The sequence below is a fragment of the Cottoperca gobio genome, chromosome 5 (genome assembly GCF_900634415.1).
Source record: "Cottoperca gobio chromosome 5, fCotGob3.1, whole genome shotgun sequence".
NCBI lineage: Eukaryota > Metazoa > Chordata > Actinopteri > Perciformes > Bovichtidae > Cottoperca > Cottoperca gobio.
In genome coordinates this window covers 28454582-28472025 of record NC_041359.1, presented here as the reverse complement: position 1 = coordinate 28472025, position 17444 = coordinate 28454582, and the positions used below count along the sequence as shown (strand labels likewise).

The following is a 17444-nucleotide window of genomic DNA, read 5'->3' as shown; positions in this document are numbered from 1 at the left end:
ACATGTTCCTGTACATTAATGTGTGTGTTACCATGTTCCTGTTTGCATTAATGTGTTACATGTTCCTGTTACATTAATGTGTGTGTTACATGTTCCTGTTGCATTAATGTGTGTTTACATGTTCCTGTTACATTAATGTGTGTTACATGTTCCTGTTACATTAATGTGTGTGTTACATGTTCCTGTTACATTAATGTGTGTTACATGTTCCTGTTACATTAATGTGTTGTGTTACATGTTCTGTTACATTAATGTGTGTTACATGTTCCTGTTACATTAATGTGTGTGTTACATGTTCCTGTTACATTAATGTGTTGTTACATGTTCCTGTTACATTAATGTGTGTGTTACATGTTCCTGTTGCATTAATGTTGTGGTTACATGTTCCTTGTTACATTAATGTGTGTAGTTACATGTTCCTGTTACATTAATGTGTGTTACATGTTCCTGTTACATTAATGTGTGTTTGTTACATGTTCCTGTTACATTAATGGTGCTGTTACATGTCCGTTACATTAATGTGTGCTGTTACATGTTCTCGTTACATTAATGTGTGTGTTACATGTTCCTGTTGCATTAATGTGTGTGTTACATGTTCCTGTTACATTAATGGTGTGTGTTACATGTTCCTGTTACATTAATGTGTGTGTTACAGTTCCTGTTACATTAATGTGTGTGTTACATGTTCCTGTGCATTAATGTGGTGTTACATGTTCCCTGTTGCATTAATGTGTGTGTTAATGTTCCTGTTACATTAATGTGGTGTGTTACATGTTCCTGTTACATTAATGTGTGTTACATGTTCCTGTTCATTAATGTGTGTGTTTACATGTTCCTGTTACATTAATGTGTGTGTTACATGTTTCCTGTTACATTAATGTGTGTTACATGTTCCTGTTACATTAATGTGTGTGTTTACATGTTCCTGTTACATTAATGTGTGTGTTACATGTTCCTGTTACATTAATGTGTGTGTTACATGTTCCTGTTACATTAATGTGTGTGTTACATGTTCCTGTTACATTAATGTGTGTTACATGTTCCTGTTGCATTAATGTGTGTGTTACATGTTCCTGCTGCATTAATGTGTGTGTGTGTGTGTGTGTGTGTGTGTGTGTGATGTGTGGTTGTGTGTGGACATGTTCCTGCTGCATTAACAGGACAGGTCCACCACACATTGTGATCTTCTGCTCCGACCATCCGAGGTTTAAGGTAAGCGCGTCATTTCCGGTTGTTAATGTTTCTGTGTTGCTGGTAGCATACTTCGGCAGTTCCAGCTTGACCCAGTTAATGTTGTTATATTCTTGATCACATCAGCTAATTACCTGTCATCTATCTAAACCTATACTTGTACTTCCTAAGCACTTACAAACTCTCTCCTTATCCTCCTTCTCTTAGCGACTCTCGCTAAATCCTCAATTCTTTACGCTCCGTTCGGCTCTGCTAACGTTAGCTGCTGCAGCTCGGCAGCTAGCGATGGCATCTCCCTCTTCTGCTCTCTCTCCTGCTCGAAGACCCAGGACTCGGTGGAGAGATTATATCTCCTCACTGGGAACACCTCAGGATCCCCCAGTCAGAGCTGGAGGATGTGGCCCGGAGAAGGGAAGATTGGGGTTCCTTACTGGAGCTGCTGCCCCCGCGACCCGATCCCGGATAAGCGGTAGATGATGGATCGATGGACCGTTTACTTTTGGTTTCACACGGGACACGAACATCCGTCTCCTGGACGTTAAAAGCTTATGTTTCCCTTCAAATGTAATTGTAATTGTATGGGAACTTCATTTTTATGAGTCCAGGCTGCGTCTTCTTACATTCTTGCTGAATCTTTGCAGTAAAATATCCTGTAACTGTTGAATTCTTCTTCCAGTAAACAAACATTTTCTTAAGCGGTAAAGAGAGCTGAGCAGTTTTCTCAATCCGCCTGTTCTAGTTTGAAAAATAATGCTTAATTTACCCACAGTTCATAGCAAATTACCTCAGATCAGAACTACACAGCTTTGTGCAACAGATCAGAAATAGTTCAGCATGGCTTTGTTGCATATCTTATTTGGTGATCATATGCAAGACAATATATCCTATGAGTCTTTGTTAAAATGATAAAGTAAATATCAATTTTTCTTTGAATATGGATAGAAAAGCTGAGGAACATTTAAACTTTTCAGAAAAGTCGGAGACGCTAGATGGAAATAAAGTTTTAAATATTATTTATTTGCAAAATGTCACAAATAACTTTATAAATGATGATGAAATACTATGGGACCCTCAACAATAACACAAAGACACCATGATTACGTCATGTGAGGATGTGTGAGTGTTTCATCTCCAGATGTTTCTGTTTTCTGACAGAAAGAACATAAATCTCCTTACGAAATGCAGTGCAACGGATTTCTGGGACCAGGCAAGCTCAAGGAGAAGTTTGTTTTCTTCTACAGGTGAATAATTCACTGCAAATGAACCAGGTTCAGTATCTGCTGTTTCCAAGAAAATCCTAAATCTGTTTGTTTTTTAAATACCCTGCCAACTAACACAACTACATTAATAAACAAAATACATAGTTGACAGAGATATTGAGTACAAAAATATAAAATAAAAAAATAGGAATAAAATGAAGGATGTTTATAAGGTTTCTGATATAGTACATGTGTGCGTGTATCTGTGTGTGTGTGTGTGTGTGTGTATTTGTATCTGTGTGTGTGTGTATGTTGTCTCAGAAAGGACGAGGTGACACTGATCGACTCCTTTCAGTACGAAAAGATGGAGATAGGCTACACAGACCCTTCGTTCTTTATCTCGAATGTCCAAAGACAGGTAAGAAATACCAAGTGTGGCCACATGAGGTTTCTGCTCAGATGTGTGTGTGTGTGCTTGTTTTGTCTGTGTCGTTGTGAGGACCACTTTGAGTTTTATACGTTGTGAGGACATTTTGTCCAGTCCTCACTTTGGGAGGACTTTCAATGGTTTGAGTTTGAGTAGGTTTAGGTGCTCGGGGAATGTCTTTTGTCTATGAGGGTCCTCAAAAGTATATACTGTGTGTGGTGTTGTGTGTGTGTGTGTGTGTGTGTGTGTGTGTGTGTGTGTGTGTGTGTGTGTGTGTGGTGTCCAGTTAAACTATATCCGGTGTTTTGTGTGCCTCCAGCTGTGCAGAAACTGGTGCTGATCCCAGTCCACGCCATACCCATGAACACAGAGTTGGAGCTGAAGGCACTGGCAGACGTGGTCGAAGCTGTGAGGGAAAGATGGGGGCTTGATGTGGGTTGGAAATGTATAAAGTATATAATATATTGTAACAATATTATTTGATGGGTTGAGTGAAAACATGTGTGGGCCATGTTTACAATTAACAATAATGTACAATATTATTTAATGATAAAAAATGAATTTGGAAATGTTTTTTAAGATCGTCAGCCCTTACCCCAAGTGAAGGAGTTCAAGTACCTCGGGGTCTTGTTTGCGAGTGAGGGGACAATGGAGCGAGAGGTTGGCCAGAGAATCGGAGCAGCGGGGGCGGTATCGCATTCGCTTTACCACACCGTTGTGACGAAAAGAGAGCTGAGCTAGAAGGCAAAGCTCTCGATCTTCCGGGCAATCTTCGTTCCTACCCTCACCTATGGTCATGAAGGCTGGGTCATGACCGAAAGAACGAGATTACGGGTACAAGCGGCCGAAATGGGTTTTCTCAGACGGGTGGCTGGCGTCTCCCTTAGAGATAGGGTGAGAAGCTCAGCCATCCGTGAGAGACTCGGAGTAGAGCCGCTGCTCCTTTGCGTTGAAAGGAGCCAGTTGAGGTGGTTCGGGCATCTAGTAAGGATGCCACCTGACCGCCTCCCTAGGGAGGTGTTCCAGGCACGTCCAGCTGGGAAGAGACCCTGGGGAAGACCCAGGACTCGGTGGAGAGATTATATCTCCTCACTGCCTCGGGATCCCCCAGTCGGAGCTGGAGGATGTGGCCCGGAAAAGGGAAGTTTGGGGTTCCTTACTGGAGCTGCTGCCCCCGCAACTTTCGTGCATTTCAAAGTTTTCACAGTGAAATATCTCAATATTTACAAGATCGATTGGCTCACTATTCTGAGCAGACCTTCCTGGTCCCCAGAGGATGAATCCTACATTGGTGATCCCCCTCACGTTAACTTGTGATAACTTTGGTGATCTTTGGTGAAAATGTCCAACACTTTGGTTTAAGACTAAATTCACATTCACATCAACCTCCACTTGTTTTTAGTGTTAATTAGCAATGCTAACATGCTAACATGCTAAACTAAGACGGTGAACATGGTAAACATTTTAGCATTGTGAGCATATTACGTTAGCATTTAGCTAAAAGCACTGCTGTGTTTAAGTGCAGCTTTAGACTTGTGTTCTTGTTTTAATCTCTGAAATGATTTTTGTAGGAAAAATGAAGATTGCAGCCTTCAACTTCAACAGACTGGGAGTGACAGAAGTGGAGAATGAGGCCGTGCGGAATAATCTGATCAAGGTAACTCACAACTAGTGACTGGTTCATTTCAGATCCTTCAGTATAATGATTTATAATATTATATTTCTTTGTGATGCTCATAAAGTGTCAACATAAAAAGAAAGAAGCTGTTTATGAACTCAGACGTGAGGTTGTTTGTATGATCACAGAAACAAAACATCTGTGTTTACTGCTGCGTGACATCAAGTCAGACTCGCTGCACTGTTTCTGTAGAAATTATATATTGTTCAGAAAATACCGCACACTACTGCAGCTACAGATACATTACACTATGCTGTACACTCGAGTATTAGTATTGATGATTTTGAAGACATTTTGACACAGTCAGAAACTCCTAATGTTTCAAATCAAGCCATCATTAATGTCATTAGTCTTACCTGTCTGGGCTCTTTCCACCATGTTCATTGCTCTCTTCTTCTGTTGTGGCTGTGCTTGGAGCAGATTGTGTCTCGGTACAGCGTGGTGGTGATCCTGGAGGTGATCCTAGAGGGGAAAGAGGAGGATGGTAGCTCCATGGAGAAGTTCCTCACACACCTCAACAACGATGCGTGAGTTCTCTACACATGGACAAATCACATCACACTTCTCAGAGCGCTCTAAAGAACCAACTCAGAAGTAATATGTAATATTAGGATCATAATGTCGTATTAAGTTTCTTACATGTTGCTTCAGCTCATGTTTTGTTCATGAGCAACAAGTCATCTCAGAAGTCTCAGAAACCTAAATGTCTGCTGTTGCATGTCAGCTTCTGTCTCTGTACTGCAGCCATGTCGGACCTAACATAACCCTAACATGAAACTTTCCCAGCAGGTGTTTTTGACTTGCCAGACAGGTGTGTCACTCTAATAATGCATTCAACTCAAGTGTTTGACTCTCACACTTGAGTTCATGTTGTTTTAAAGTTTGATCTAATGCCTCCCTATCTGCTTCACGTCAGCCAGCCTGTCTGCTACTAAAGGACGTCACCATAAGACTGCATCATCACATAGGTTTTGAGGGAAACGTATTTTCCCCGGGATTATGATTGCAGTTTTAAAGACGTGTTTAACGTTGTAAATTGAAGCAAAACAAAAATGTAACAAAACTACTTGGTTATGTTTAGAAAAAGGATTATGGTTTAGCTTAAAATAGGTTTAAGGTTTAATTCATTCATTTAAAGTCACCATTGACTTGACCGAAAGAACGAGATCACGGGTACAAGCGGCCGAAATGGGTTTTCTCAGACGGGTGGCGTCTCCCTTAGAGATAGGGTGAGAAGCTCAGCCATCAGGAGAGACTCGGAGTAGAGCCGCTGCTCCTTTATGTTGAAAGGAGCCAGTTGAGGTGGTTCATCTAGTAAGGATGCCACCTGGGCGCCTCCCTAGGGAGGTGTTCCAGGCACGTCCAGCTGGGAGGAGACCCCGGGGAAGACCCAGGACTCGGTGGAGAGATTATATCTCCTCACTGGGAACACCTCAGGATCCCCCAGTCAGAGCTGGAGGATGTGGCCCGGAGAAGGGAAGATTGGGGTTCCTTACTGGAGCTGCTGCCCCCGCGACCCGATCCCGGATAAGAGGTAGATGATGGATCGATGGACCGTTTACTTTTGGTTTCACACGGGACACGAACATCCGTCTCCTGGACGTTAAAAGCTTATGTTTCCCTTCAAATGTAATTGTAATTGTATGGGAACTTCATTTTTATGAGTCCAGGCTGCGTCTTCTTACATTCTTGCTGAATCTTTGCAGTAAAATATCCTGTAACTGTTGAATTCTTCTTCCAGTAAACAAACATTTTCTTAAGCGGTAAAGAGAGCTGAGCAGTTTTCTCAATCCGCCATGTTTTCTAGTTTGAAAAATAATGCTTAATTTACCCACAGTTCATAGCAAATTACCTCAGATCAAGAACTACACAGCTTTGTGCAACAGATCAGAAATAGTTCAGGCATGGCTTTGTTGCATATCTTATTTGGTGATCATATGCAAAGACAATATATCCTATGAGTCTTTGTTTAAAATGATAAGAGTAAATATCAATTTTTCTTTGAATATGGATAGAAAAGCTGAGGAACATTTAAACTTTTCAGAAAAGTCGGAGACGCTAGATGGAAATAAAGTTTTAAATAATTATTTATTTGCAAAATGTCACAAATAACTTTATAAATGATGATGAAATACTATGGGACCCTCAACAATAACACAAAGACACCATGATTAACGTCATGTGAGGATGTGTGAGTGTTTCATCTCCAGATGTTTCTGTTTTCTGACAGAAAGAACATAAATCATCCTTACGAAATGCAGTGCAACGGATTTCTGGGACCAGGCAAGCTCAAGGAGAAGTTTGTTTTCTTCTACAGGTGAATAATTCACTGCAAATGAAAACCAGGTTCAGTATCTGCTGTTTCCAAGAAAATCCTAAATCTGTTTTGTTTTTTAAATACCCTGCCAACTAACACAACTACATTAATAAACAAAATACATAGTTGACAGAGATATTGAGTACAAAAATATAAAATAAAAAAATAGGAATAAAATGAAGGATGTTTATAAGGTTTCTGATATAGTACATGTGTGCGTGTATCTGTGTGTGTGTGTGTGTGTGTGTGTATTTGTATCTGTGTGTGTGTGTATGTGTGTCTCAGAAAGGACGAGGTGACACTGATCGACTCCTTTCAGTACGAAAAAGATGGAGATAGGCTACACAGACCCTTCGTTCTTTATCTCGAATGTCCAAAGACAGGTAATGAAATACCAAGTGTGGCCACATGGGGTTTCTGCTCAGATGTGTGTGTGTGTGCTTGTGTTTGTCTGTGTCGTTGTGAGGACCACTTTGAGTTTTATACGTTGTGAGGACATTTTGTCCAGTCCTCACTTTGGGAGGACTTTCAATGGTTTGAGTTTGAGTTAGGTTTAGGTGCTCGGGGAATGTCTTTTGTCTATGAGGGTCCTCAAAAGTATATACTGTGTGTGTGTGTGTGTGTGTGTGTGTGTGTGTGTGTGTGTGTGTGTGTGTGTGTGTGTGTGTGTGTGTGTGTGTGTGTGTGTGTGTGTGTGTGTGTGTGTGTGTGTGTGTGTGTGTCCAGTTAAACTATATCCGGTGTATTTGTGCCTCCAGCTGTGCAGAAACTGGTGCTGATCCCAGTCCACGCCATACCCATGAACACAGAAATGCATCTCTGTGTCACTGCTTGTTTCCACTTTACTTTATGCTAAACTCAGCTCACAACATCAAGATCTCTACTGAAAACACTCGACATTGATCTCCTCTCACTCTGCAGAAGAAAGATAATTAAGATAATAAGATTAGTTCTTTCTGAATGAGTAAATTTAAATATTGGAGATCAAAATAATCTCATTTACTGAGGGTGTGACAGAGCGCTGCAGAGTACTTACAGACAGGAAACACCTACTGGTCCATACAACACATAGACTGTTGGTGTGTGTGTGTGTGTGTGTGTGTGTGTGTGTGTGTGTGTGTGTGTGTGTGTGTGTGTGTGTGTGTGTGTGTGTGTGTGTGTGTGTGTGTGTGTGTGTTTTATCTGTGTTAACACACTTCCTGTCTCAGAGGTTGGTTGAAACTAGAAAATTGCTGATTGCGCTGCAGCGGAGCAACATTAATGCGGATGCAAATGTTATAACATAATGTTTTGAGATTGACAGGATCAGCTGAGGTAATGTGGAATATATGAAGCATTTCTGTTGTGGGAGTTAATGAAAGTTACTTGTGCTTGTAGATTACTTGAGTATTTCCCTTTTATACTACAGTTATACTTCTACTCTACTACAATTCAGAGGAATATATTGTACTTTTGACTGCATTGCATTGTTTTATCCGTGTTGTGGGTTAAAACATTAGTAGTTCAAATCTGCACCAGCTGGCAAATAGAAATGCTGCTTTCATGTTAATGCATCAATAATAATAATAATAAAAGAATCCTATAATATTAAATAAACATGGTTTAACTAGATTGTGTTCTGTACTTATGAATGCTTTAAATTGCAATGGAGTATTTATTTTAAAACTGTATGACATTTAAAAAGGCATCCACCCTCTTTTATACTAATATACAAAAACTAAATGCGTTAAGACTTAAATAATTAAATAATTAAGTAACTTTATTATAAAATGTCCTCTCAATTTAATTTAGATTCCTTATACAACATATATTCTAAAATGTTTTCTTTGTGCTTCCTTTTCACCTTCATATTAACTCTTATTGTTATAAATAAAGTCCCATCTGTGCTCCATGTTTTATTATTATCACTAGATTAAAATACAGACGCTCTGTGAACACGAACTTTTTGGTTTCAACACTTTAGTTTTAATTTCTTACTTTCACACACTTCATCTACCTCAATGTCCTCTTTTTTTCTGCGTCTGTTCCTCATTTCTGTTCCTTATCTTCCTCTAATTACTAACCGTTACGTGCAGTATCTCCCTCATATTAACCCTTTAACACCTAAGCCAAAAAAGCCTCAACATTTTCGCCTGGACTTTTTTGCTTATTTTGACTATAAAAAGGTCAGGACATGTCCTGTGAGTAAGTGCTTTTGCCCATTTTCCAACAACACCTGGAACTTTCCATATCTGGCAGTCATTTACAATTTATTGCATGTTATGAGAGTGTAATAACAGTTTAAAATGAAGAGAAACACAAAAGCGGAATTTGAGTTTAGTGGTTTAGTGAACAAAAAACACTGCAAATGTACATGAATAAGAGATTTAACATGTTACATTTGAAGTTTGAAATGTATACAACTATATCCAGTAAAAGTTTTGAGTCTTTTACTCTTACATCTGCAAAAACAGGCCATAAAATGGAAAATATGTCCAGGCGTTTTTCCCCACACAGGGTAATTCTCTCCTCTGAGTGTCCCTTCACATGCAGAGGTCTTGGTGGTACTGCCAGTGAATGTTCCTGTTGCTCCTGTTTTCTCTGGGTCACATATGAAGATTAGATCAAATGGCAATGAACAGTCTGGGGACATGACAGTGGCAGGGAATGACACATAGAAAATGGTTTGCGTACACCAAAAGTTGCTCATCTTTGTGCAGGTCCAAAACTGACACGTACAGCAACATGCCTGTGGACTTCTTCATTTCTTCTGGAGTTATTTCAGTCCAGATGAGCTTTCTCCCTCTCTCCAGGCTTTTGGCTGCATTCTTGTTTGTGTATTCAGAGAGGAGTTTGAAAACTGCAGCATCAAAGTGGGAATAAATGTCACCTGGTGCTGGGTTTCCCATATCGAGAGGGGGTTGGACACCTGGGGTGGTTGAGGGACTCCATCATCGGGCTCTGCCTCAGTCTGCCATCTTTGATGATGTGGTGAGGGGCCTCTGTGTCTGACAGCATCACCAGATCATCCAGCATCCCTACAGCTCCATCTACAGGCCTGAATGTGATCTCTGGTGACACCTCGTGATCTCTGGTGACACCTCCTCCTCTCCAGCTAAAGCCTGCACACAGCCTCTGCTAGGACGCAAGCTACTTGAAGAAGACGCGCACATTTACGCATATAAAGTACAATTACACACCTTGTACAACCTTACAGACTTGGTACACTGTTCTAAACAAGTCACAACTCAATACAAGTGTTGATTTACATACCGTCTTGCTTCCATTTGAATTCAATCCGCTGTTCTCCGGCTCTATTTCTCCGCTGTGTTGTTTGTGTCTCTCCAGCGCTCTGTGTGTATTCGCTCAGAACGAAGGCGGTGTTTCGCGGGCTTCCGGAGGGCCGTAAGTGAAGTTACCGTAATGAGTCGATATATGCCGTAAAGCGCTCAGCTTTCAGAAACCGTTGAAATTTTTTCGATTGCGCAAACTTTGACATAATTACGGTAATCCAAAGTTTTGCTTGCAAAATGTGTCGTCCCAGACACATTCGGTGTTAAAGGGATAATCCTCTCACACTCTTTTCATTTCTGAAGTCAACATGAAGATCGCAGCCTTCAATGCTAAAAACCTGGGATGGAAGAAAGTCACAGACAAGACGGTCGTCCACTACCTCACCAAGGTGAGTCCTTCAGCTTCACTCTAACAGGACGATAATAACAGTGAAGTAGGAGCGATGTAAACAGCATGTTGTGTTGACAGATCATGTCTCAGTACAGCGTGGTGGTGATCCTCGAGGTGATGGATAAGAGCGGTAAGGCCATGGAGAGGTTGCTGAAAAAGCTCAACAACAGGTGAGCTCTCCGCAAAACATAACCTCAAAAAAGTTTTTCTAACATGTAAAACATTTAATTTCCCACAATTTAATTTTTAACAACTCAGGATATTATAATGAAGCGTTTCAGCATCTAAAGGTTGACAGACAAGATGCACGAAATAAACACAAAAAAGGTTTAAAGCAGAGCTTTAAAGGTGCAACGTGTGAGATCTGCCAGAATTTAAACTTAAAACATTAAAACAACAAACTAACAATCACAGTGTCGACGTTAAAGATGTCTGTGTGTTGCAGAGAGATCTAGTGAAGTTAGCATGCTAACTGCTAACTGCTAGCTGCGCTGCGTCCAGTGTGTAATACCACTCGTTCCTCTAGAGGTGATAGTGAGTCAGTGTAGCTCCAGTCTGCCTCAGTACAGAGAGAAGAAGAACAGCTGCGCAGAGGGCTTGTTGATAAAATTGAAGCTAGCCCCCCCCCCCCCGTTAGTGGCACAGTAAACACAGAGAAGTCTGAAGCTCTTGGCGAGCGACTTCATCATCGTCCCAACTTCCCACTCACAGCGAGAAGTAACTTATGACTGTAAAGTTAGATCGTATGGACGGGGACGTGAACTGCTGCTTTGTTTGGAGGATTACAGGCATTACAGGTTGCACCTTTAATCTTCAAATAAAGAGACGACCAGGAGGCTGCACTGATGAATAACAACAAGCATGTGTCACACACGACATATTGATGGTTTAGATTCTCGTGTTTCTGTTTCCCTCAGCTCCAACAGTCCTTACACCATGATTGCCAGCTGCCGGCTGGGACGAGACACCTACAAGGAGCGCTTTGTTTGTTTCTACAGGTAGGACAGGTGCACTGCCACTCCAACATGTACGACATCATTCATGTCGGGGTTTTACATTCAGTTTGTGGTACATGTAGCATCCAGAATCAGAAAGTTGTGTGTTTATATATGTGTGTGTGTGTGTGTGTGTGTGTGTCTCAGAGAGGAGGATGTGACTCTGGAAGCTTGTCATCAGTATGAAGATAATCAAATTGGAGATGTGGACGCCTTCGCCAGAGAGCCCTTCATCCTGCGCTTCAGCTGTCCATCGACAGGTTCGTGTTTCCAGAAGAATGGGTTTGAACCTGGTGCATCGCTTCAGAGAAGTTCCTGTGATGTCTTTACGCTTGACATTACAAGCGACAAAGCAACACAGTGAGAGAGAGAGCAGGTGAAACAAAGACATATGATTGGTTGGCGCTTCACCGCCTCATTGGAGCGCTGAACAAACAGGCCGACTCATCAGACGTCAGTTTGTAGCTTCATGTCTTCCATTGAAGATGATTTGTAGTCTTTTCATTTTAGTGTGAACATAACTTGAGCGTAAAGAAGCCATTTTCATTCAGCAGTGAAACTGTTGAATCATGAAGCTGCTCCACGATTGCTTTGCAAATAGAAATATTGAATATAAAATTTGATTTTAAAATGTTATTAAACGTATTATGGTATAACTATTTTATGAACGATGCATAAGTGGAAAAACAATCTCACGTGCTCCAAAGTGATCCTCGGGGTACCAGAACCCCCTTTTGGGGTGAAGTACCACAATTTTGAGAAACAAACCTTCTCACTCTTAATAAAACGTTTGTTCTTTGCATTAAAACAGCCAAAATAATCAGAAAACATGTCTTGTGTGTTTTAGTGGTGAAAGATCTGGTTCTGATCCCGGTCCACACCAAACCAACAGACTCGTTGAAGGAACTGGACGAGCTGCATGACGTGGTCACCTCCATCAGGCAGAAGTGGGGAACGGATGTAGGTTTGACTCAGTTGTTTATGTTTTATTGCATAGGTCTTCAACAGGGGGTCTGCGACCCCCAGGGGGTCCGCGGAGGTGAGGTCGCAAAATAGTTTGTAGATAAAGCAAAAAAAAAAATCACATTCCCTCCTCTGCTGTATTTCGCGAAGGGCGGGACTTCGCTCCCAACACACACACACCTACAGTCAGAGACAGAGCGGAGGAAAGGAGAGGAGTGAACTAAAATAAATGTGCAATTTTGACATACTTGTACTTTACTTGAGTATTTCCATTTTATATTTCTTTATACTTCTACTCCACTAAACCTCACAGGGAAATATTGTACTTTTTACTCCACGATGTATTACTAAATATAATATATTTATATGTTTTGATTAAGAATTATTCTACTAATCCACCCAGTATTAAACAAAGTATCTCAAACTGGCTCCACATCGACAAACTACGACATTAAAATGTATTTATTTAGTAATAAAAACTGAATAATATAACATTCTGTAATAATATAACACTTTAAAATGAGCCGTTCTGCATAATGTGTATTTTACTTTTGATACTTAAAGTACATTTTACTGATAATACTTCTGTACTTTTAATAAAAAATGAATAACATTGAGTAATATGTAAGAAAACTTTAGTACTGAGCATCTTTTGAACAATCTTACCTTTCATTTCTTTCCATCATGATTTTGTTGTTTATCTTGCAGAACATTATAATTTTGGGGGACTTTAATGCAGATGGACGTTATCTCTCCCAGAAGAAGAAGAAGAAGATCCGCATCTCCTCCGCTCCCTATCATTGGCTGATCGACGATGATGTCGACACGACGAGTAGTAACTTTAATGACCACACCTACGACAGGTAACACACGTCTCAGCGCTGAGTGGTGAGTTCCTTCTCCATTAATCGGAAGGTCGGTGGTTCAATCCCCAGTTACCCCAGTCCAAGTGTCCAAGTGTCCTTGGCAAGACATTGAACCCCAAATGCTCCCGAAGGCTGTGCCATCGTGTGTGAGTGAGCATTAGATTAGATGAAGAGTGAATGAGTTAATGTTACCGTGTTGTGTAAAAGTACTTTGAGTGGTCCGAAGACAAGAAAGGCGAATAACAAATACAAGTCCATTTACCAATGTTTGTAATGTTTCCTCTTACCTGTGGTGCTTTTATCCATCTACAGTGTTTCTGTTTTGGGGAGTGTTGGAGATATGGGCTGTAGAGGTGTCTGTCTTCTCTCCAGTATAATGGAACTAGCTGCTGCTTCACTTGTGGAGCTCAAAGCGCCCAAAAATACATTAGAAAAACTCAACAGCGACGTCTCTTTCTACAAATCATGACCTGGTTACTGAAGATGATCCACAGAGCTGGTTGTGAGCAGTTTCATGAAGGGACTATTTTCTTTGTACCAAACTACATCCGACAAATATATCACTGCGCAGAAGGAAGCGTGCATCGACTCATGGACGAGAGGCTCGTGACAGCACGAGATGTAATCATTAATGGCGTCCTGCTTGGCTGAGCTGAAGCTACATCCGGAGAGCCTCATGTCCACGGGGCGATGCACGCTTCCATCTGCACCGTGATACGGTACAAAGAAAATAGTCCCTTCATGAAACTGCTCACAACCAGCTCTGTGGATCATCTTCAGTAACCAGGTCATGATTTGTAGAAAGAGACGTCGCTGTTGAGTTTTTCTAATGTATTTTTGGGCGCTTTGAGCTCCACAAGTGAAGCAGCAGCTAGTTCCATTATACTGGAGAGAAGACAGACACCTCTACAGCCCATATCTCCAACACTCAACTCTCACACAGATTGATAAATCGCTCTACAGCTCAGAGGTAACGTGTGCACATTTCGCACCAACAGGATCGTAGTGTACGGACAGAGCATGCTGAACACCATCGTCCCCGGCTCGGCCAAATCCTTCAACTTCCAGACAGAGTTCGACCTGACGGATGAAGAAGTGAGACTCGTGTTTTCAAACCTCTTCATCATTACTGTATTTTAAAGGAGAAAACTTATTATTGTCACTGTTCAAACTTTATTTGCCGTCCCAGACTCTGAGTGTCAGTGACCACTACCCTGTGGAGGTGGAGCTGAAGGAACAAAAAGCACAGACTCAAAGGAAGCCGGCTCAGCCCCGAACAGCGAAGACAGCGAAGACAACGAAGACAGCGAAGACAGCGAAGACAGCGAAGACAACGAAGACAACGACGACAACGAAGACAGCGAAGACAACGAAGACAGCGAAGACAGCGAAGACAGCGAAGACAACGAAGACAGCGAAGACAACGAAGACAGCGAAGACAACGAAGACAACGAAGACAGCGTCCCCTGAAGAACAGAAGAAAGGTATTTACTGTTTTATTGAAATCAGTGACACATATTGTGTGTCTTCTGTATTTATGCATTAGAGTGGAATTATTATAGTCTGCGTTTAGTTTGAAATCAGATTAAATGCATCATCAATCACTTAGTTCTTTTAAAGTTTAATCTGATCAATTTAAGCTTTTGTGAAGCTCAGACAGGAGCAACAATTGCAGCGACTATTAAGCTTTCAATGTACATATGAGCATAAAAGTATTGTTTGGACACTGACTGGAAGTAATGTAAACATATTCTTTAATATATTTATTTTTTGGTCAACCGCACATTTCAGTGTTGTTCTGTTTCTGTACATTGAACACTAGGACCCCAGGAGATGAATGTGGCACCAAAGAGGAAGAGAGGACCGCCATCAGACACGCTGGCTAAGAGAAGAGAGTTGGAACAAATGACAGACCAACATGATGATGCTTAAATCATTCTAAAGTAGTATTAGTTGTGAGCTTTAAGATTTGATAATTAAATAATATGTTAAACATCCCGTCCTAAAGTCTCCCGTCCACACAAAGATGTGTTTTACTTTGTGTTACTTCTCTCAGATGTTTGAGCTTCACTCTGCACAATTTCATTTTGTGACGTATTTTGAAACGTCGAGGTCACAAACGGAGAATTTACATTTCAGTGAAGTAGGAGACACATTTTAAGATAAAACATTTATATCTAAAGAATCTACAGAATAATGCACATTAAAAAACTCAACTGAGTTTATTTTGGTACATGTGCTCGATTTTAACACGTCCCATAACGTGGGAAATAAATGTTCCTTATTTCATTAAGTGTTTCACATTTCAGGAAGAAATGCATCTCTGTGTCACTGCTTGTTTCCACTTTACTTTATGCTAAACTCAGCTCACAACATCAAGATCTCTACTGAAAACACTCGACATTGATCTCCTCTCACTCTGCAGAAGAAAGATAATTAAGATAATAAGATTAGTTCTTTCTGAATGAGTAAATTTAAATATTGGAGATCAAAATAATCTCATTTACTGAGGGTGTGACAGAGCGCTGCAGAGTACTTACAGACAGGAAACACCTACTGGTCCATACAACACATAGACTGTTGGTGTGTGTGTGTGTGTGTGTGTGTGTGTGTGTGTGTGTGTGTGTGTGTGTGTGTGTGTGTGTGTGTGTGTGTGTGTGTGTGTGTGTGTGTGTGTGTGTGTGTGTGTGTGTTTTATCTGTGTTAACACACTTCCTGTCTCAGAGGTTGGTTGAAACTAGAAAACTGCTGATTGCGCTGCAGCGGAGCAACATTAATGCGGATGCAAATGTTATAACATAATGTTTTGAGATTGACAGGATCAGCTGAGGTAATGTGGAATATATGAAGCATTTCTGTTGTGGGAGTTAATGAAAGTTACTTGTGCTTGTAGATTACTTGAGTATTTCCCTTTTATACTACGTTATACTTCTACTCTACTACAATTCAGAGGAATATATTGTACTTTTGACTGCATTGCATTGTTTTATCCGTGTTGTGGGTTAAAACATTAGTAGTTCAAATCTGCACCAGCTGGCAAATAGAAATGCTGCTTTCATGTTAATGCATCAATAATAATAATAATAAAAGAATCCTATAATATTAAATAAACATGGTTTAACTAGATTGTGTTCTGTACTTATGAATGCTTTAAATTGCAATGGAGTATTTATTTTAAAACTGTATGACATTTAAAAAGGCATCCACCCTCTTTTATACTAATATACAAAAACTAAATGCGTTAAGACTTAAATAATTAAATAATTAAGTAACTTTATTATAAAATGTCCTCTCAATTTAATTTAGATTCCTTATACAACATATATTCTAAAATGTTTTCTTTGTGCTTCCTTTTCACCTTCATATTAACTCTTATTGTTATAAATAAAGTCCCATCTGTGCTCCATGTTTTATTATTATCACTAGATTAAAATACAGACGCTCTGTGAACACGAACTTTTTGGTTTCAACACTTTAGTTTTAATTTCTTACTTTCACACACTTCATCTACCTCAATGTCCTCTTTTTTTCTGCGTCTGTTCCTCATTTCTGTTCCTTATCTTCCTCTAATTACTAACCGTTACGTGCAGTATCTCCCTCATATTAACCCTTTAACACCTAAGCCAAAAAAGCCTCAACATTTTCGCCTGGACTTTTTTGCTTATTTTGACTATAAAAAGGTCAGGACATGTCCTGTGAGTAAGTGCTTTTGCCCATTTTCCAACAATACCTGGAACTTTCCATATCTGGCAGTCATTTACAATTTATTGCATGTTATGAGAGTGTAATAACAGTTTAAAATGAAGAGAAATACAAAAGCGGAATTTGAGTTTAGTGGTTTAGTGAACAAAAAACACTGCAAATGTACATGAATAAGAGATTTAACATGTTACATATGAAGTTTGAAATGTATACAACTATATCCAGTAAAGGTTTTGAGTCTTTTACTCTTACATCTGCAAAAACAGGCCATAAAATGGAAAATATGTCCAGGCGTTTTTCCCACACAGGGTAATTCTCTCCTCTCTGAGTGTCCCTTCACATGCAGAGGTCTTGGTGGTACTGCCGGTGACTGTTCCTGTTGCTTCCTGTTTTCTCTGGGTCACTCAGATGAAGATTAGATCAAATGGCCATGAACTGTCCTG

The 17444-nt window shown here is 40.3% G+C and overlaps 1 protein-coding gene across 3 annotated transcripts; it reads left to right on the top strand.

The window, feature by feature from the left end:
• The first annotated feature begins 3942 nt into the window (after nt 1-3942).
• LOC115008868 (deoxyribonuclease-1-like) lies at nt 3943-16423 on the top strand. 3 transcript variants are annotated; one of them, XM_029432732.1, is made up of 14 exons: nt 3943-4474; nt 4916-5022; nt 6726-6812; nt 7098-7195; nt 10140-10196; nt 10388-10473; nt 10554-10645; nt 11393-11473; nt 11618-11730; nt 12318-12430; nt 13142-13296; nt 14298-14394; nt 14489-14549; nt 15143-16423. In XM_029432732.1, exons 1-14 carry the CDS (start codon nt 4376-4378, stop codon nt 15229-15231), a joined length of 1335 nt encoding a protein of 444 aa, XP_029288592.1. In that variant the 5' UTR covers nt 3943-4375; the 3' UTR covers nt 15232-16423. The 3 variants fall into 3 exon arrangements, with proteins under 3 accessions (XP_029288592.1, XP_029288590.1, XP_029288591.1); XM_029432730.1 differs by having other exon boundaries at nt 3982-4474; nt 14489-14783; nt 15122-16423; XM_029432731.1 differs by lacking the exon at nt 10140-10196 and having other exon boundaries at nt 3985-4474; nt 14489-14783; nt 15122-16423.
• Nucleotides 16424-17444: the final 1021 nt, after the last annotated feature.